General features: G+C 39.5%; 1 protein-coding gene across 4 annotated transcripts in view; it reads left to right on the top strand.

Moving 5' to 3' along the window:
* The first annotated feature begins 1,453 nt into the window (after positions 1 to 1,453).
* CHD9 (chromodomain helicase DNA binding protein 9) overlaps positions 1,454 to 21,981 on the top strand; it is an 84,718-nt gene continuing 64,190 nt past the window's right edge. For 3 of the 4 annotated variants that reach the window (XM_084215200.1, XM_084215199.1, XM_084215197.1), the window contains exons 1-4: positions 1,454 to 1,725; positions 8,910 to 8,985; positions 10,695 to 10,783; positions 14,921 to 16,523. In XM_084215200.1, the coding sequence (XP_084071326.1) occupies positions 15,087 to 16,523 (1,437 nt within the window). In that variant the 5' untranslated portion in view covers positions 1,454 to 1,725; positions 8,910 to 8,985; positions 10,695 to 10,783; positions 14,921 to 15,086. The remainder of the gene's footprint in view (positions 1,726 to 8,909; positions 8,986 to 10,694; positions 10,784 to 14,920; positions 16,524 to 21,981) is intronic. The other variant, XM_084215198.1, reaches the window with a different exon arrangement.

Raw genomic sequence — 21,981 nt, 5'->3', positions numbered from 1 at the left:
TCAATTAATGAATTATATATATAATTAAGCATATAAGATACACAACAAATCTGACACTTTATATAATGACAAAATTTGCCTTAAATAATATCCTAACAATAGAAGCAACAGGTTGGAGAGAATCAGAAGTATAGCCCCCATTCCCTGCTAGCAAGGAATGCAAGATTTAGGGTGAGATTTCTGATTGCCCCTGTGCCTGCAGTCCTCACAGGCACAATATCCAAGTGCATATAATTCTGACTGGGAATTTTCTTGTATTCCTGGAATTCTTAATTTAATCTTAAGGTCAACTCAGAAGAGTTATGTAACTGTTCAACTAAAGTGGGTTTTTTTCTTTTTTTCTTTTCTCTACTTATTTGCCACAGTAGATAAAGCTGTAGGCAAGACCCAAAAAGGTTTCTCACTTCAGCTATGCTAGAAATTCCCTCCTCAAGCTTTTTGCTCTGCTGCCCTGCTACACCAAAACGAGTCCTGTAAGAGTTTTGTAGCCTGACACTTCAAAAAGGAAAGTTATTTCAGATAACACGGAAGTGTCTTTGGCAATGGTTATGTCTAAACTTTGATTTTGAAATCAATCCTTGTGGTTTAATGTACTCCATCTAAATAAGTTTGAAAAAATATTATGTAAAAGAAAAGGCTTACAGTTAACTTTGTTGGAATGTATGCGCCCTTTTAGCGTGTTCAAGAAATGTATTCCAAAGTGGCTTGATACGTGTACCTGAGGCTACACTCGTCCTGCCTGGCATCCACCTTTGCCTTTCACAGGCGGGAATTCCCCTCGCTCTCCCTGCAAGCCCTTGGCTTTCAATGGAAGACCTGGCGATGCCACCGCTGGGTCAGACGTACTGAGCTGCCAGCCCACGCGCTCTGCCTGGAGAGAGGGAGAGAGAGAGAGCCTTGGCTAGCGAGCACCATCCCCAGCGCCGGTGTCAAACGCGCCCCCGCGATTTCCTCGAGCGAAGGCAGCATTCCCGCTGCTGGGCGCGCTCCCACGGAGGCACGGCCGGGGCGCCCAGAGCGGCTGCGTGAGCGCCTCGCCAAAACGCGCCGGAGCGCCAAGTTTCCCTTTCCCAGGGAAAATCCCCGCTCCCTCAGGCCCCGCCGCCGCCCGGGGCCTGCCCCGCATCCCGGTCCGGCCTCCGCCGGAGCCTCCGGAGTAACCGCGCCCGGGATTGGCTTCTCCCGGCGCAGGGGCCATATTGGATGCGCCCAGCCCGCCGCACGCACCGCTCCATCGGCTCCGCGCCGCCCGCCCCCGCCCCGCCAGGGCTGCCCCTCCCGCGGGGGCTGCGGCGGGAGGGCGAAGGTGTCTCGGGAAGGAAACTCGCACGCTCCCGGGTCCCCTCTCCGCCCCCCGCGCATCCCCGCCCCGCGCACGCCCCTTCCCGCGCCCCGTCCCCGCTCCGCCCGCCTCTTCCTCCCCTCACGCCGCTCCCTCCCTCCCTCCCGAGCCGAGCCGCCGTGTCAGCGCGCGGCGGCGGCCCCCGCGCGGGCGGCCAATCAGCGCGGGGGTGACAAATATGCAAATGCGCCCCCCAGCCCGTCCCCGCGGGTTCGCTGGGGCCGCTGGGGTCGCGGCGCGGAGCGAGTGAAACTTCGCCCCCCGCGCTGCTCCCCCCCCGCGCGGGGCCCCTCCCGCGCAGCGCCCGCGGGGAGGAGCGGGGAGAGGCGCGGGGACAGCGCCGAGCGCCGCCCGCACCGCCCGCCGGCCTGCGACACCGCACGGTGAGTGCCGCCCTCGCCCGCCGGCTCCCGGGGTGGGGGGGGACACGGGGGGAATCCCCGCGGGGGGGAGGGGAAGCCGTCGCGCCCGCCTGCGGCCGCCCCGGCGCGGAGCTGTCACAGGCGTGGGGCATCGCCGCCTCCTGCCCGGCAGCGGCGGCGGCTCCGTAATGGCGAACCGGGCGGTGAGTACGTGCGGAGGGACGGGCAGGCCACGCTCCAGGTGCCGGAGACACCGGGCGGCCCCGCCGGCCCTGCCCGCCCCTGCTACCGCCGGGGGCGCGACGCGGCCTGCTCGGCACCCGGGCTCTCCCCGCCGCCGCCCCCGCCCGCTTCCGCCCCTCGCCGACACCGCCGGGCGCGGGGCTCCGCGCCGGCCCCTCGCACCTCGCCGGCGGAGGTGGGAGGAGGAAGGGGGGCGGCGGCGAGGCGAGGCTTTTCCCGGGGGCGGCGCGGGTGGAGCGGGCAGGATGGAGTCGGCGGGGACGCCCAGGGATGCGGGCCCCGCCACCCGCGGCCCCGTCACTGCGCCCAGGGGTGGCCGGGGGTGGGGATGAAGTTTGAAGGGAGGAATTGGGCCTTCCCGGGGTCTCAGGGTGGGGGAGAGCCTCAACGTCCTGCTCTCTTACAGGTAAGAAGATGGCAGGGCGAAGGGAAGAGGGCTGGTCTCCGTAGGGAAGTCAGAGGAAAAGGCTGCATGTCCCTCTCCCCCACCGAGGAGGTGGCAGTGGGAGAAAAGGGTTGGGTGCATGAAGACAGGGAAGGCAAAAATATCCCCGGCCACCTTGTGTCGTTTAGGAAGGGAGTGCGAGGTAGGGAAGGGATGCGGATCCTCCTAGGCAGAACAGTGGGCATGGCAGACCTGGCTTCTCAACACACAAGAGAATAGAGGTGAGTAGAGGGAGGAATTAAAATCGTATTCCCGGGTAATAGAAGCAGTAAGAAAAAGAGGAGCTGAGTTTGGCAGCCCACTGGCTTGGATTGACCGCAGCATGATCCGTGGGAGCAGGGGAAAGGAAGGTGACAGGGGAGGGTTGACAGTGTCTGGGAGAGATGGAGATGGGCAGGCAGTCTGCTGTGCTTCTGGGCTGCAACATTTCTGGGCTGAGGAGAGCTGGTGGTGCATGGCCACAGGTTCCCGCTGCATGGGTGGAGACTTAAAAGGGGATTTGGCTGTCAAAGGGCAGGGTTAGAATTTATAGACTGGCATTTTCCAGGAAGGGGCTGCAAGCTCCTCTCCTTGTCATCTTTGTAGATGATGAGGAGAGGATTTTGAGGCCAGCTCGGTGCTGTTGGTAGATGGCACCGGGTGGATAGGTGGCATGCATTTTTATTCCAGTGAAGTGGAGAGATTGTCACATTTCCCACTGAGGCTTAACACACTGAAAGGTTAAAACCTCTTCATTTCTTCTTTACACACAATTTTTTGTGAACAGGGATAAAAACCAGCTGGAAAGGATTCTGAATTCTCTCATTTTGGCTGGATAGCTTTGACAACAAGCTTGATGCACACGCTTTCAGTTTGTAAGAAATGGTTTGCTCTCCTCACTGTTGTATTATAAGTGCCTTGAATCTTTAGCAGCTGAGAACTTCCTTCAGTTATGAAAGCCATTTAACTTCATCAGAGTGAGAAAAGACAGCTCAGTCTACCTCCATTATGTAGAAGAGAGCTGGACCCTTCAGTGTTACAATCCCTGCTCATGGGGGACAAAGTAACAATTTGTGTGGCAGGATAGGGTTTCTAGTTCTCTTGTGTATTTTTTGAGACTTTTAAGAAGTAGCCTTAAAAAGTAACTCTCCTCTCTCAGGAGAACTAGGCTCCTCCTGAAAGCTCACTGCAACTGTTTTTAAACCTGGATCATTCGACACCATCAAGTTCCCAGTTGGCAGGTGTGAGGTAAAAATAATTATTTCACCTTGTTTTACATGTAATCATTTGTGTGCAGTTATACATGTGTTTATAATTCAAGGCAGAATATTAATATATTTTATAATATATTAAAATATATTAATATATTTTGCCAATTTTTGAGCAAAATCTAGATTTTTATCCTATCTCTGAATTTTAGTTTGTTGTTGCACAGATCAAGTTTTTGATAGGGAAAGCAAATATTTTAAAATCAATAATTATTCTGATCTTAGACTTTGTGAACTGTTAAAGAAAGAGTGGAAATTAATATCCTTTTGGTTTACTGGTTTCTAGACAGCCTCAACACCTTATACCTGTAATTAATAATGACGTTTTCATTCTTCCCACATCATCAGATGAGGCTTCCAACATGCCATGGACTTCAATGCCCAGATTGTGTAAACCAAAGAGCAAAATTTAGTAGATATGTTTTTGAATGTTAACCAATTCAGGGATCAGTGTGCCAGGCCCTTTGCCTATAACTCACAGGCTCATGGAGAAGTTGATGGGAATAAGGTAGGATGTGAACTTCAGTTACCAACAGCTCTGTGGTTAAGGGCCATTGTGGACTCTCTTACCTTAAAGTAAATGTGAAGGAACTTTTTTCTTTCCCTGTTAGAGAGTAAGCTGTGTCAATTTCCTTTGCATTTATAAGATGACAAGGGCAGGCACCTAAGGAGTTACAGCGCATCTGTGCTGGTTTACTTTGTGCTAACTTGCTTATTTGTATTTAACCAAATTGTTCTATTTATACAACTTAATGCTGCTTTTTGTGGTGAAGCCATACTAATTCATGCCACTCAGAGTAAGGTTATCATTTTTACTGCAAAAAGAAGTGGAATTTGAAGCTTAAGAGTTTTTCAGGAATTTTGAGGAGTCTCAGCACATTCTCATTTCTCATGAGCTGTTTGTGCTAAATGCTCCTGAAGATTAGTCCAAGAATTCAGTTATGCTCAAATGATGATGAAAGTGGAGTGTGGTTTTTCAAAAGTATTCTTAGTGGTGTTATCTAAAAGGTGTATGACATGAACCACTACTGAGAGACTATTGAGACCCCAAACCAGACAATTTTAATTTGTTTGCTTTTATGAGTGAGATAAGTTAATGATGCAGGCAGCTTAAACCCAAAAGATTCACCTGCTGCTTTAAAATTGCCTTGTTCTGAAACCCATGAAGTAAGTATACATTTGTTCTCACTTGGTTTATAGGTTAGTTTTAAGGAGTTTTTTTTAATGTATCTTACAATAAAAATATTCCCTATATTTATGGTATATGTATCCTTCAGACACTTTAAAAGTACAGGTAAGCTGGACAATTACATATTTATAGGTTCAGATTCCTTACGGTGCATTTTTTTCCTTCTGTATCAGTCTTGTATAAAGAAGTGCCCAAAGTGCATTTCTTTGATAATTTTCATGCAATTTAGGATGGACTCAAATGGCATATCCTATTCATCACTGAACAGGAATTCATTCTCTTTGTTTCCACCATTATAGATGAACTGAATTCTCAGTAATGCTTCGTACTTGTGTTTATAAATCATCCAGCTGAAACATTTTTGTGTTTAACTGAAGTCTGGTAACCCATCACACCCAGATTCTTTCCTAACCCTAATTTTGTCAATACTTTATATTCTTCCGTCCATCTATCTAGAGCTGTCCTTTTAATGGCCTTGGCTGTATCAAACCATGGAGCTGTGAGCTTAATGAAGACTTTGAAATCTCACACTTACTTTGGCTCCCATTCTAGTTCCCAGTGCTCTTCCTGTAGTTTGAAGTGGAGCCTCAGAACTTGGGGTGTCCAAGTACGTGGGAAGGGGTGATGGAGAAACCAGCTGTTTGTTTAGTCAAACCTTCAAGAAGTGATAGTTAACATGATTATATTGTTGAAGTATTCTCTTTTTCCTTCAGCAAAAGAAATTGTCATGATAAGAAGTGATTATTTTGCTGGTGAAATAGCAACTGAAAAGTATTTGCAGCTTTTGCTTTGGCTGAAGGAGCAGCAAGATTCCCATATTTAATCTGAGCAGATCTTAAATGTGAGAGTCAGCTGAACACACAACTTTCTTATTTACAGTAGTGCAGGGAGGAAAGATAGTTTTTGAGCAGTATTTTTTTCTACAATTGTTACAGGAGAAAAGCATAATGTGGTTTACAATGACTATGTTTTTAAGTAACTGCAGTGTAGAAAACTTGCAGAAGATCAATTCTAAATATTTTTTAGCAGTGTGGGTAATGAAGATTTATCTTGACTTCAGAAACACGAGGACCTTAGGAGTACTTTTAAAATGTGTATGTAACAATTCAGATGTATGCTCTGCTACCTCTTAGAGTGAGTTCTAGTGATGAAGTAAAAGGCTACTTTTGGAAGCACCTTGGATCCAAGTTCCACTTGCAGTGCTGACTCTACATTACATTCACTTTCTAAGCTGCAAGAAAAATGTTACAAGGTAGGAAGCTTTTTTAAAAGTCAGAATTCAGCAGAAATTCATTTGTAGTTATGGCATCTGTCAGTGAGCAGATGTGTTGAAATGTTCAACTTCATTCGTGCAGATTATCCAGGTGCTGCCAAATATTAATGTCTTTAGGCTGGTGGCGTACATGCATCTTTCTCTTTTTAAGTGATATATTTTTGTTTTAATCTTAAATCAAGAGTTAGAATTTGCAAGAAGATGGAATAATCCTTTTTCTGGAGACAAATAGTAATTTTGACTTTGTTCTTTATCTGAGTCATATTAGGAAATGTAACTCTGGTTACCAAATTGTTTCCATCTCCAGTGTTTTCTTGGGCACTTTCCTTGTACTGCATGAGCAGTATTGAAAAGTTTGTTCGCTCTTTTATACTGGTCACTAAAATTCAGGAATTCCTCCAAAATCTGTACTGGAAATGGCTTTTGAAGAGAAATGGTTTTATTACATTTGATACTTAATACCCTAGTGAAGAAACTTTTAAGCTTCAGAAAGACTTCATTTGTGTAATGCCATGAATATCTGATATGCCATGCACATCTGATATTCCATATGTTATCAGAAATCTGACACTTCAATACAATAAATTTGTGTTTTCAATTACCCTGTAGTAAAGCTACTGTAGTTATGGCTTCCACCTACATGAAAGACTTGAAATTGTGCCTTTTTTTTTTTCCCAGTGCAGATTTCTGTCAATTTCAAGCCTTCACAGCTGTCTCTACTCATCAGTCAGGACCCACAGGCATCTGTAAAATAGGCACAATCCTTTGCATTGTTCTAGTTGGTACTTCCAGGTTATAAACTTGCAGTAGTTCACAAAGATGCTTATCAGGGTAGAACATGAGAATTATTGGAAGATATTGTATTATCAGATTGTGAATTGAAAGAGGGCTGTGCTCTGAAGTCTTCAGTCTCTTATGTTTTGTAATGAAATCATGGTTTAGGCCACATGTGAAAATAAAAAGGGTTTTTTTTCTGATTTTTAATGCAAATGTTTCTCTAAATCTTAAAATGCCCTAAATGTTCCTGAGCAAAAATACTAGAATTCAGAAACATATTTTTTAGGTCTAATTTAAGGTGTAACACTGAAATTGATAACAAAACAATAGAAAGCCTGTAATGTTTACATCTGAAATCTCAGCAGCATCAGAGGATTTTCTTTTTAAACTTACAAGGAAGTTTATGTAACTCTTGCTAGTGATCAGAAGCAAACTGCAAACTATAAATACATTACACCATGTTTTGACAACTAAACTTTCAAAAGAGACATTTGTATTTTGTACAGATACACTAAAAGGAAAAAAAAAGTTGGGTGTAGTGGAATTCAAACCTGAAGAACAAAACATGGGAAGTTTTTGTTATCGGTATTAGAAAGTGATTAGAAGGAAATCACTGAAGTCCTGAAATTTATGAAAATCTCCACAGGTACACTTTAGAGAAACAAAACTGCAATATTGTATGAGCAGTACTGGTTACTAATACGGATTCCTTCAGTAGTCTGGTGGCCAAAGACATTAACTTTTAACAGCTATTTTCACTAAAATAAACTGACTTGGGGATCAGCTTTCTTCTTTGCAATAAGCTATTCCAAACTCCTGGCATCTTTCTAGATTTCTGTCAATGGCAGCAGATTAACATGTTGTCATTCTCTGTATTATTATTGTCCCTTTATTGCAATTAACATCCACAAGATATAAATGACAAAATAGAAGGTACATATACACTTCTGCTGTTTTCATGCAAAGTCTAATGGGTTTGTTAAACAAACAAGAGGAAGGATTAAAACTAAATTGGGAGGCAATATGCTGAAGCAGCAGATGCATACCTACACGTTTTGTTCTGCAGGTGTGCTTTGAGGGCAATAACCTTTGGCAGAAAGGAAGAAGGTAGTTGAAAATAATAATGTCTTCAGCTGGTGCTGTTAAATTTTCTAAAGGTATTTGCCAAGACTAAAGAGATAAAAGCACACAAGGATGTTGTGCAAAACTAAACTGTTTTATTTAAATTTACAGGATGTTTTAAAAAATAGAAATTTGTGTAGCCATTCTCAACAAATTGAAATGAGTTGTTTGTTTCCTGTTAGAAAATGTGTATAAAAATCTGTGGTTTGGTGTCCAAAATAAGAATCACAGACTCACAGAATGGGGCAGGTTGGAAGGGACCCCAGTGGGTCAGCGGGTCCAACCTCCCTGCTCAAGCAGAACTCCCCAGAGCACAGGCACAGGGTTGTGTCCAGACAGTTCTGGAATGTCCCCAGGGAGGGAGACTCCACAGCCTCTGCCAGGCTGTTCAGCGCTCGGGCCCTGCACAGCAGAGAACTCCTTGCTCATGTCCAGGTGCAACTTCCTGGGCACCGTTCCTGCCCCTTCCTCCTGCTCCATTGCTCCATTGCTGGGCACCACAAAGCAAGGCCGGGTCCATCCTCTGACACCTCCTGCAGATATTTAGAGAAAAAGCCAAAATATTGTTCTTTGCCTTTTTTTTTTTTTTTTTTAGTAAGAATAATGCTTAACATTTAGTAAGAGTAATTTTTTTAACATATCACATGTAACAGATCCATATATATGTATATTTAAAAGTTCACATGCAACATGGCTTATGTGAGAATATGTGGAGATAGACCCCATTTTGGAGCTTATAAAAACTGTATATTCCTTTTGTATGGATTTCCATTTGGCACGTCATATCATCATTAGTAAATCTTCTGTTGTCAGAAGCATTTTTTGTATTTCACATTTAGAATAATGTATTGCAGACCTGGTGAATGTATATCTAGTTACATATGGTTTTTCTTCTTCCTTTCATTGTAGGGTTTTTCAAACTTAAGTATTCCAAAATTGTCTCCATATTGGAAGCTGTTCAAGCAAGTGGACACTGTTCTAAAGAGTAAGAAACATCTTTTTTTCCTCTTTAATTTGAGGATTCAAGAACAATCCAGTTGAGGAAGGATAAACAGCTGTTTTAGCCAAGAACTTGATAGCATTTGTCTTATATGGTAGCTACAGGTGAATAGGGTTTCTTTTTTTACTGTTGAACTCTTACAGGTAGAATAAATTACTTGATTGCAAGTTTTCAATTTTTCTTTTTTCATATATTAAATTTTTGAATGCCTCTATTCAGTTAGTGTATATATTGTCAAATATTTATGCTTTCACTTTATATAGCCAACAAAGAACTTTTAAATAAGCAGAGATTGAGAACAGCAACAACAAAAAAAGATTAAAATGTTGCATAGGACCTGACAGTTTGAAAGGAGTTTCAAACTCCTTTCTAATTTCTGAATGTGAAGAGGACTTGTGCATGACAGGAGCTCTGCTTGTATGATGGGGTTTCCAGTATAGAAAAAGGGAACATCAGGAGCAAGTTTTCTGTCTGTTTTGATAGAAAATTAATATCAGTTCACAGAAATGGTAAAAAAATGTAAAGGTATTTTAGCAACTTTCCCCTAGGTCTATGTTGGGTATGTGCTTATCTTGTATGAATTTTAGAAAAATACCTCTCTGCATGAAGTGTCCCTTTTGCAGAGCAGAGACATTTTATTTAGCAACCTTGGAAAAAGTCTTGGGAAGTTACTGAATAATAGAAGGAGGATAAATGTAACAATTTATGTACCAAATTAGTACCAGATAATTTTTTTTTTCTGGAACATTGCAGGATTTGGTAGCTGCTACAACCAATTTATATCTTCCACGTACGTTACAGCATTGTTTCAAAGATGTAGGGAGAGGAAATAATGGTGTTAAAATGTGCTTCTCAATGCAGTATTACATGCTATGTTATCTTTTAACAAGTTTAAAGATTGATCTGCAGTAATAGTTCTGCAGAAGTGTTAAAGACTGATAGCACAAAACTGTATTTAGGGAGAGGAATCTTTGTATTGGAATTGGAGGATGTTTGGTGCCTTGGACACAATCATCATATTTTTGAAATGGAAAAACACACTGGTGTAGAATATCAGTTCATATACAAACTTTCTGTCTTGTCTTTCAATGTTAGAGGGTAGCTTTGTGTGCTTTGAGGCTTTTACACAGTGGCCCTAGAACCCTCCCATGCACATTTTCCCTTAAACTTTGTAATGTTTTGAAGCCTCTTTCAGATTGAGCTCCTCTACCTACTGCCAAGGCAAGGAACAGGATAAAACTGTCATGCAGGTATTCTCTCCCCAAAAGGCACTGTCAGTTCCCATTGAAGTCCACTGTCAGAGTGGAACAGCTCACTGCTGTTAAAAGACATGTACAGGGCTTCTCAGACTGACAGGTTTAAAACCTAACCTCAAAACTTTTCTTTTTGCTGTTGCTGGTTTGGAGTACTTACATCCCATCTTAAAGTTAGCCTGAATTTTTTGGTATTGTGCCACAAACTACCCTTCATCCTAAGGGGTTTGTAGACTTGGGTCATTTTTAGTAGTCCTACAAAATGAATATGTACCTATTCACCAGAAACTTACAAAATCATAGCTACTAGTGATTGTGTATTGATTCTGGTGTTCTTGGTTTTAAGGTATCTAGTGAGTTTTGGAGTTTCAGATATTGTATTTGATTGTACACTCCTGAAGTTGGTTATTGTGTGACTTGTTTGACATGCTTCATTTTCAGGTCTCTGATGATGAGGTATCCATCTGGATTTAAAACACAGCTCTGAGCTTTTCAATTCTTCATTCAAGAGATGTGTTCTATATTCATGGGTAAGAATATTTTTTATTTTGACTTGGGCCATTTTCTTAATTATCTTGTAATATATTTTTAATTTAGAAGATTTAAGCAACTTAGTCTTCTCTTAAAGGTTTATCAGGAACTTTTACAGTATAGGGTTCATTAGGTGCCTGTGCTAGCTCTTAATTTTGACCCAAGCTAATAACTAAATTTTGCAATCTGTATGTCTAAATATTAATGCTCTAATTAAATCACTAATTCCTAGTATTACAGAGAGAAAAACAGTGGTATATAGGTAAAGAATTTATGAATTGGTCTGTGATTTGAGAGTCATTTTCTGATACATATACAGTCCTAAGGGCTTTAACTGTACATCTTGCCATCCATCTTTGGAATTTGGAGTTTTGGAAAGAAAGTGATTCTAACTTGGAATGCAACCAAAGCAAAGGGTCTGAATTTTGTGCAGTCAAAACAAACAACAACACTTCTTCCCAATAACATAAACCTTACTTAGTCTGAAGAAACTTTGTGGTATTACACACACCTGCACTTCAAAACAATAGGAAAAAAAAACCCACAAAAGACTCTCTAGAAAATATGATTTTTTTTTTGAAAAAGCTACTGGTATTTTTAGTTTTTGGAGGTCTCTGAAGAAAACAGCTAAGTTTAAGCTATGTTTACTTCATACATTACAGAATTTGTTATTATGTCTTCTCTCCATTTATTAAGTACAACTTGCTGAAATATCATTTTGAGACTTCATAAATTTACCTTGCGTTAAAAATTAATGTTAATATGGATCTCTTAATGAAGTCTAGTAAGTAGCCTAAACATTGCTGTGGGGCTTTTTGATACCTCTTGTTTTATACAGTGTTCTATGATCTACTTTCTCTTTGGGCTGGTTTTGCTCTATTCAGCTTAAGTAAAGCTGTTCTCATTAAGGAAAATCTGCCATTCACAGTGAAGGCAGACATGGTTGAGACTGGTAGAAATTTGCCTTCAGTTGCATTGGAAGATGGATTTTCTTCACAAGTAAAATGTCATTTGTATTGTTTGCTGCTTGGAAATTCCATGAACAACCTTAACAAATAAATAGCTACTGATGTAATTTCTTTCTTATTTACATTTGTTATATTTATTTCCCAGTCTGAAAGGAGGAGAGATGGAGGAAGGGAGTTTGTGCATGTCTGGGGAGTAGAGGAAGGGAAAGTGTTACATGGGGTGTTTGGTGCAAGCAGGATCAGTGTAGGTATGGCAACAGACTGCTGTGATTAGTCTGACAAGCACACACAAGCCAGTGTGCTCCAGTTCTTTGCTCTTACTTGGAGCTGGAACTGTAGCCATGGACTGGAACTCAGTTCTGAGAATTTAGTTTAAGCCCATATGTTTCAAAACTTCATAATCTTCAAATTAAAATTCAAGGTACTTGAGTGATCTTTTGACTATTTAGCATGATGTCTGTGAACTCTGGAGCAGAAAGAGAATTCTAAACAAAACCAGTATGTTGAGGATATAATTTTACTAAAGGCATGGCTCATTACTTAAAAATAGTTAGAAATGCATAATTAGAAATGAAAAGTAATTTTAATCTAAAATAATGCATATGTATATATACAATTGGATGTATGGGTTTTTATTTGGGCTACCCAACTAAGTTTTATCCAAATTTTAGTGATAACAATAAGAAAATGCATCTTTTAAATCCATATTTAGCTACAAATACCATGGCACTCCAGTAAAGACAGCCCTTTCTGCTAGGGAATAAAAGAGTTTATATCTACTAAATGTTCTTTTTTAGTCTTCTATATGACTGGGATATGCCCCTCTGTGCCCTTTAAATTTAACATGTACATTGATCTTTAAATCTATGATAGAATATCAATTATATTGGCACATCAGCAGGAAGTAACTTTGGTGTTATTTAATTAACTCAGCTTTTTGAACTTGGCCAAAGCTTTAGTTAAAATCTGACAAGTAATGACAGTGTAATTGTCTTTTAATATTGGGAAGGGAATATCTGATTTCTAAATATTGTGCAGAAGTGATCAGTTTTTTCAGTGTCTGGGTTTTACCATGCACCTTTTTTGATGCAGTATTCCATCTGCTAATAGATGGGCAGATCACAGCAAGCCACAAAGCTGTCATGCTGTTGCATGTTGCATAGAATTTAACAAATACAGTGATTTTTTTCAGTCTCTAGCAGACTTCTTATATTTGTTATGCCTGGTTGCATTGCTTCCCTTAAAAATCCCCAAAACTAAAGCCTTTGCAAGCATATATGTAAAACTCTTCCCTAACAATGACTGTGTCCTTTTCCCATAGTCTGGATTTCTGTTATGTCATGCTTTTATGACTTGTTTTAATTCCTTGTGGTTGCTAACTTGTCCCTAGCTTCTCCCTGAGATGGCTTCTGTTATTTTTCTGAATAGCCATGGTTTCAGGTTCTTTTGAGAAAAATGGCCACCAAAGTCACTGATTTCTCTTATCTTTGGTACTGTCACACATCAGTCATGTGAAGCAGTGGTACCTCATGTATCAAAGTTTGACAGTGTGGCTATCATGGTAAAGGGTTTAAGCTCCACCTGATTTACTTGGTTATAACTAGAGTAGCTTGTGTTCTTTTGTTACCTCAGCAAAAGTAGTCAAAAAGGCCATGAAATAAATGAAATAAAACTCATTAAAATTTTTTATTATATTCCTTTTACTGCTATCTCCACTTTGTTTTCCAAGTGAAATTTGCTATCTGGGGTCTGCAGCAGCTTTGCTGTGCTAAGGTCTCATCTCCCTAAGCTGCTGTCACTTCTTTTTTATCATGCTTGTTCTCCTCCTCACTGACACCATACCTGATCAGTGTGTCTCAGGATGATACAGGATCCCTCTGCCCTTCTCTGTACACACAGAAGTCCCATATACTCAAACCCTAAAGGAGGTTTGTGAATTTAGGTCTGGCTTTATTCTGACTGTTGCCACACCACCCTCAGTGGCCTAGGAGTATATGCAGAATAGGTTTTCATCAGCTTGACAAGAAGTACTTTGGGCTAAGAAGGTTCAGCATGAACCTTTTCCATCAGAGAATATTTCAGATTTACAGGGTGTTCATTTCTGGAAGGATCCTATACTCATTTTATTCTTCGGAAAATTCATTAATGATGAATTGCAGTTGAAGGTGAGCTTTAATAGGAGGGTCAGGAATTAAAAGTTGTGTCTGGGTTTTTTTCCCTTTTTTTTTTTTTTTTTCTTTAATTAGACATATGTACTGACAGGATAAATGAATGATTATTCCATGAAGGTGCTCATTTAAAGTGATTGCTTCTCTATTCTACAGAGTTACCAGTTATCTGGGGAGGTACATTATCACAGCCACACATTTTCATTCATTTCCCATTCTGTTTGATTACACTATAAATGTGGGAGGTTTTAGGCTAAAGTTAAATTTACCATGCTTTTCAATTCTCATTAAATCTCTCACTACAAATCAATGAATTGGTGATCACTCAGTGATACTATGAATAAATAGTTTCAAATGTTTCAAAACTAGGTGTGCAAACTCCTTTGAACCAAAGCTTGTTCTTTTTGTGTTTTCTTTGTATCACTGTATTCACTCTCTCGTCTTTCCTTATAAGAAAAGTCTGTTATTCCTAAGTGTGATAAAATACAGTTTCTCAGGACCTTGCATAATGCAACTTAAATAGAAGAAACAAAGTATCCCAGTTTTTCCTAATGAAATTTAGCCTTAACTTAAATGTAGTTTATAAACTTTCAAGTTTTTTTATAAACTTTCAAGTTTTTTTTTTAAGTATACAGAATTATTACATACATGTCATATATGTATGATTTCTTTGCTATAAACAAATTCTAATCCTGGAGTACTAAAACCCAATTCTGGTGCAATTTGGTAGTTTTAATGATTATGACCAAGGAGAATCTAAAATTCTGCTTTGAGTGAGTAAAACAAAAGAAACCATTACATTTAAAACATATTTTTATGAGGGGCAAAATTTATAAAACCTGCACAGAACATCAAGCATAAGCAAAAATAACTTGATTTTTGGTGTAGCTAAAGTTATGAGCAAAGTATAAAATAACCTTAAAAGTGTTGGGAAGGGGAAGGAAGGATGAGGAGAGTAATTAAATTAAATTTTTTCCTTTCCCCCCCTCCTCTTCCTCAGGATGCTTTAACACCTGAAGACAGATGTTTCATCAGAAGCACTAATGGCTGTTGGCATGCCTTGGATAAGGTGGTGACCGCTGGATGTCATTTGTTTCTGTTCACTGTGGAGAGACAAAATTGACTCCATTTGGAGTTGAGAGCAAAAGCAGAACAGACCTCTCAAGATGACTGATCCTATGATGGATTTTTTTGATGATGCCAATCTTTTTAGTGAGACCTTAGAAGGTTTGTCAGATGATGCCTTTGTTCAACCTGGACCTGTTTCACTTGTTGATGAATTGAATTTGGGTGCAGAATTTGAACCTTTGCACATAGACTCACTGAACCATGTGCAAGATGCTCAAAATCAACAAAAGATGAGTGAGTTTGATCAGCTGAATCAGTATGATTCACTGAAGCTTCACTCAGTAAATCAGTCTTTTAATAGCTCAGCTGACAATGTCTTATCACCACACTCTCAGTTCAATTGTTCACCAGTTCATCCACAAAACCAGTCCAATGGGATGTTTCCAGATGTGGCTGATGGTAGTCCTATGTGGGGTCATCAAACTGCCACGACTGTTTCGAATCAAAATGGGTCCCCTTTTCACCAAGGACATTCTCAGTCTATGCAGCAAAACAAAAGCTTTGTAGCACACCATGACTTTGCCTTATTTCAGGCTAATGAACCACAGCATCAGTGTGCCTCACTACAGCCACAGCAGAGCAGGAACAACACAGGGCAGGATGCTCTGAGTCAGCCAAAAGACTTCATGGAAGTTAACGTGTCTACTTCCCTCAGAGTCAGTGTTAACCACCCACCTTCAGTTTCTAATCCATCAACTTCACAGCAGCCTCTGTCTGTTCAACAGTTTTCTCAAACTGCAAGTGCTTCAATACATTTTTGTGGGAATCAAGAAGGAAATTTTGATGGACAGTCCCCAACTATTACTCCATGTTCTGTCAGTAATAGTCAACAATTTTCATCTCCGTATTCCTACTCTAATAATCACATTTCTCCTACCAGCCTTCTTCAGCCTACAACAGCTCTTTCTACTAGCCAGCAGACACACTCTATCTCTGACTTCACTGGAAGCGATGCCTTTACATCTCAAACAGGGACCAAGCAAGAAACAACGGAGCACATGTTGAATCCTAACACAACTTTGAATTCAAGTACTTTTCAAATGTTGCATTCTGCGCATCCTCAGGGCAACTTTAGTAGTTCGAAACTCTCTCCTGTGAATATTAATTTTCCAGCTTCTACTGGTTCTGCTTCTCAGATAAGCCATTTCACCGACCCTATTGAAAGCAACGGTTTTACATCTTTAGATGACAACTTACTTCATCAAGTGGAGACTCACAGTGAACCATTCACAGGACTTGACCCGGATGACCTCTTGCAGGAAGATCTTCTGCCACAGTTCGACGACTCCGCTTTTGTTCAGGATAGCACAAGCCATGTTTTAGAGCATGACCTAGAGCACCACATAACCCCACAGCAAGTGACACCGTCATCTGAACTCGTTCGGGCGCTGTCTCAGACTCAGATCCATCCTTGGCATTCTTCAGTTTCTAATCAGCACCTGCAAGGCAGAAGTCGTGCAACCTTACAAGGACAGGTATGTAGGGATTTGGGGAGTAGTGGGGGTTTGAACCATCTGATTTGGTTGATGGGGTTAAATGAATAATAGTGACTGGTGCTTGCCCCAAAGCATGATAACTGGAGTCTCTGAGCTGTTATTTGACCCTGAAGAAGTCTAGTTAAGGAGGGGAAAAAACCTAACCACTTGATGCAGACATTGCTTTCTCCTTTTTCCTATCATTGCAGAAAGCAAGACTATATGATCTTATTCAGATAAAATGGTGTTGCTCATTCTGCTGCTTGTACTTCTGAAGTACAACAGAGAAAATTTACTGGTTTATGATTTCGATGCAAATATAATGACTTATTGTCTTGAAAATTACTTAGAGAAACATGTTTTTAAGACCTTTGGTAAGGTTTGTATGGCTGATTTCCTGCAAGAATTGCGGTGGTTGTTGTTGCTCTGTCCTTTGCTTTGTGTCTTTGTGCTCATGCTCATTGCCTAAAAATACACACTTATTCTTGATTTTCATGTGTTCAATAATAATAGAAAACATATAAAAAGCTGTGTGTATGTTGGATTTTGTTACTTTTGGCTAAACCAAAAAAAAATCAGCAGTTGTTTTAGTATAATGTGCCCATCTACTGCAAGTATTTGAGTCCTCCACAAGCAGGACAAGATGACATAAAAATTGTTTGCTATTTTTCAGTCTGTGCATTTCAAAACAGATACAACTCTGACAATCAAACATAATTTACAGCAGACAGCTTTAAAAAGCTTTAAGTAACTGTTACTTCTGTATTCTTGCTACCAAATTCTCTCTACCTGAGAATACAGAATGTTGTCTTCCTGGAAAAAAATTATGGGAAAGGCAAGAACCCTAACTACTGACTTTTGCTTCTTTTAGTTTGTAGGATGCAGGCCTGTGAAGGAGACAATGTAGCATTTTTCTTCCCCCCCTGTTAATTTTAGATCATTAGCGTAGAGATAAGAGTTAACACACTTAATCTTTGGTCTTGGTTCAGTAGATTGCTTCTCCATTACAACTTCTGCTTATGTTTATGGAGCGTGTAATTGTCAATTCCTACCAGTGAAACTTTTTCTGTAAACTGTGGGGTGATGTTAATGGAACATGGATACCCAGCAGTGCAGTTCAGATGAGCTTGATTAACTGAATGATGCAGCAGATGCAATCTGTTGGTTTTGATAAACATTTCCTTTCTCCTTCCCTGCCTACAAAACCAAAAGAGGGTGCACCCAAGTAGCCACTGTTATCAGAGGTCTCTGTAAGGTGAAGACACAGGCTCCAGCAGCTCAGGGGAAGGTGATCCTGTTGGAGTGTGTATCTGTGTGTGTGTGCAGTCCTGCCGTGGGAGCAGCGCGCCATTCCCTGCCAGGCAGCAGCTCAGGGGCTGGGAACAGGAGTGTGCAGGCTTTTGGGCTCCCTGAGCATACTTGGGGTGAAGGATGAAGAGGAAATGGATTCCAGGAAAAGTGGGGGTGGTGAGAAACCCAGGGATTAGTATAATTTTTGAGGAGCTTGTGAGATATAAGCCAGGCAATGAAAAGCAGGTCTAATAAAACTTTCTGGTGCTGTGACTTTTGTGTTGTATTTGTCAGAACCTTTTTGGACTTGCTTCGATCTCAGTGACATCAGTTCTAGCATTTGGCTTTGTATCAAGAAATAAAGGGGAAGTTCAGAGATCTGTGGAGAGCCTTTAAAGTTTAGGGGTTTGGTTTTGGTTTTATCATGGTGTGAAAACAAAACAACTTTGCAGTATTTGAAATTTTAATGTTTTTCCTCTTTGAAACGAAACAGCTGGAAGCCAGATAGTTATAAAACTGCTTGATTTGGTTTTTATTATTTTGGGGTATGCAATAAATTGTATAAATTGGGTTCTGACCTTGAGTTTATCTGGTCGGACAGATGTTTAATGTTTCCTTCAGAAGCTGGTTGTGAACTGGTAGCTGTCAAACTGTTGAGGAATGCACAGAAGCAAACCATGTAGAAGCCTCTAAATCAGTGGAGTATGTAGTATGAATAGTAATGGAAAAGTTTGGCAATTACTGAAGTGTTTCAGATCTGTCATTTGACTGACTACAATTCTAAGAAGGGCTTTAGTTGTAATTCTCACTTCTATTCTTTGATCTCTTTTTAGAATTTCAAGTTCAAGATGAGTTGGTTCTGTTAGAGGTTTTTATAAATGTGTGCAGTTTAACCAGGGAGGAAAAAGATGGGGTAAAGGGGGAAGGAATTTTGATCTTCCTAAAACTGGTTGGCTTTAGGTAGGAGTCATTTGGGAAGGGATTTTGATAAATTTCATACATAGTAGTTAAGGTGAACTTTAAATTTTTTAACAAGACAGTGTTTCACACTGGCTTTAGCACATATTGAGGAAACAATTAATAGTGAATTTAGTTGGGGTTTTTTGACAGTTTCAGCTTGATAATGGTTGATGTTTTCTCAGAAAGAATAACTTTATTTTATAAAATAGTTAATGAACTGTAGGTATTGGAACAGACCTAATATTAGACAACCAAAGATCTTTACCTGTATTTAGGCTGAGGTTATTTAAATTAAGGAAGAACATTAAATACTTGTTTCAGTATTTGAGAGCAAGCATACTCATAATATTTTCACTTGTATGGTTATTCTTTTGATGGAAATCATTTAAAAATTAATACAATCTGTTTGGTGTAATAATGCTGCAGAATTAAAAAGACTGTCTTATAGTGCTAATATGCTTTCTGCTGTAATTAGATCAGAATTGTAAATAAATTGCACCCTTAATTTTGTATCATGCATTTTTCATCAGTTAGTTTGAGAACAGAAAGTAAAGTGAAATGCTGAAGACTCCTGTAGTCTTAACTTTGACTAATAGAAGGCTTCGGTTCTTTTAACTCCACTTAAAACTGGTTTGAGTTTGCTACGGCTAAATAATCTATTTGCTTCTCAGAAGGATAAAAAAAGGCTTCAAGATTGTTTTACATCTTTAGAAGAAAAAGGAAGTTGAAAAGATAATGTGAAGTATAAACTGTTGGAAAAATAATGTGAAGTATAAAAACTCTTGGAAAGATAAGTATAAACTGTCCTTAGAGAAGATTACAGCTGTCTCACTGTGTATGTTACGTCTTCTGGCTGCACACATGAAAGCAGAGGAATTGAGATTAAAAATAATATGAAAATGAAAAATATACTGATGAAAAATAACATTCCATTAATAATATTAAGTGCTATAGGATGAGGTGGTAGTCTTAGTTCTTAAATTATGTAATTAATTTTTTTCCTTTTTGTGACTAACAGTTTGGCACCTAACTTGACAATTCAGTGTATTCATGAATTTGAAACTTGCAAGTGCAAGCCTGAGCTGTCCTACCACTTCTTTTATAGAAATAGGTGACACAGAATTTGTCTTGCCCTTGTTGAAAGTTTGGCAAAGTCTGAACCTCATAGATGATTGCTTGGGTGGTGTTGTACCCCAGGATAGCTGTATATATCAGAGTGGCATAACCTCATATATGAGCTCATCATCAAAGAGGGAATTAACTTTCACCAGATCCACATCCAGATTTATGTCCTGAATTGTCACAGGCTGTTCATGTCTGACTGTGCTATCAGATGGCACTTTTGTAACAATTCTAAATTCATTGCAGACATGTATCCCTTGGATTACTCCACTTGTAAAACTCTTATTCTGCTATTGGTTGTTGTTCTACTTGTATATACAATTGTGGACTGTGAAGTTTTTATGAGAGATACACATAGTAAGCAGTCATGTGCTTTCTTGGCTAACTGTGAGATCTAAGTCCAGACAGCTGCTTGATACATAAGCAGTTATGGAAATGTATCAAAACAAAGGATATAGCATTTGTATGTATATATATCCACTATATTGTATAGATATAATATAGAATTAGAGTCTATTTCTTATATCCTGTGTGGTTCAATTTTAAGTAAGCCTGTAACAAGAAATATATTAAATTAAGGAATTGATCATACTACATAAAACTTCTTTGTAGAAGAGATTGGCTATTTTGCATAGTAAATTTATAAGTTATGGCTCCTAAGTGTTGGTACAATACAAAATTTTAAAATTGTGGTGCTTCTATGTGCTTGGGAAGCAGTGAAATATTCAGTGAGACTGAGCATAACAAAATATACATCTGAAAATCTGTTCTAGTTTGCATCATCTCACATCTTTGCATCTAGTCAAAAGTTGGACTTGATGATTTTGGGAGTCTTTTCCAACCTTAATGATTCTGTGACTGGAAATCTAGATGTCTGTTCCAGTAAGCATTTGGGTTCATTACAAATCATATCTTGTAATTTTGTTATGTGAAAAACCTCCACACCCCTAACATGGATTATTCTTCCGAAAGTGCTGAATAGTGCTGGTATAACTCCCACTAAGCATATCCAATGTTCTTACACTTTTCCTATAATTAGGGTCAATTTTATGGGTGACATCATATTAACAAATGTAAATCTTTGCCTGAAGTTTCTTTTTAAGCATTTCTAAAAGTTGTGTGCACTGGATTTAATTTTCTGTGCCTCAAGAACATTTTTTACCTTCTTCATAGGAATGTAAATCCTGTACCACAGTGAGGCAGCAGAATTCCCAGCACCTAATAAGTTTATCATCTATGCTGAAGTAATGAAAACAATCCCTTCACCAATCACCTTTATGCAATATTTTTCAGGTTTTTTTGCTTAATTTCTGTGATTTGAAAAAATCCTGCACAAACATGGGGGATTGACCATGGCAAAGCTGTGTCAAATGCCCAGGGTTAATGAGAAGAGTAGGGCAACATCTCTGAGTCTAAGTAGTACAGTTCTTGGAATGAAGTTCTAAATTATAGCTGTGTATAATATAATGTTTTCATTATTAATCTATGGCTTTTTGCCAATAACATATTAATCATTTAAAGAGAAATGTTTTGATAGCTTTATTTATAGTTGAATGTGAAGCACTTGCTTTTGTATATATTATATATGTCTTATATAAACGTATTATACATTTTATTTTTTTAAATTGCAAATTGCATAGGTTGGGGAAAGAAGGTACGTGTTTGTGAGATAAATTTGTAACACATTTATTGATGAGTATAATTTTTATTGTTTCCATTTTCATTTCCCCTGTTTTGGCTTTCAAAATAAAACTCTGTAATAAGGGAAAGACAAAAATTGCTGGGCTTTTCAGAACACTGAAAATGTGCCAGAGTATCTGCTTTACAGTTTCAAATGCTTTATGAGTTTCTTAGTAATTTCTGTTGAGTGGAATTAATTTTTTTCACAATTTTTTGGATCTTTTTGCTATCATGAATGGTTTTCTTAAACCTTTCTTGAGAAGGTCTCTCTCAACCTTCATCACTTGTCAAATAATTCGGCTGTCCAATTCTTGTGTATGTTTCCTCTTTCAAATTAAACACTTGCTGTTTTAATGATTGTCATAATATAATAATATATTTTTTTCCTGAGATAATTGCACACTCA

The sequence above is a fragment of the Fringilla coelebs genome (assembly GCF_963513975.1).
Source record: "Fringilla coelebs genome assembly, chromosome: 14".
Taxonomy (NCBI): Eukaryota; Metazoa; Chordata; class Aves; order Passeriformes; family Fringillidae; genus Fringilla; species Fringilla coelebs.
This window is presented reverse-complemented; position numbering and strand designations above follow the sequence as displayed.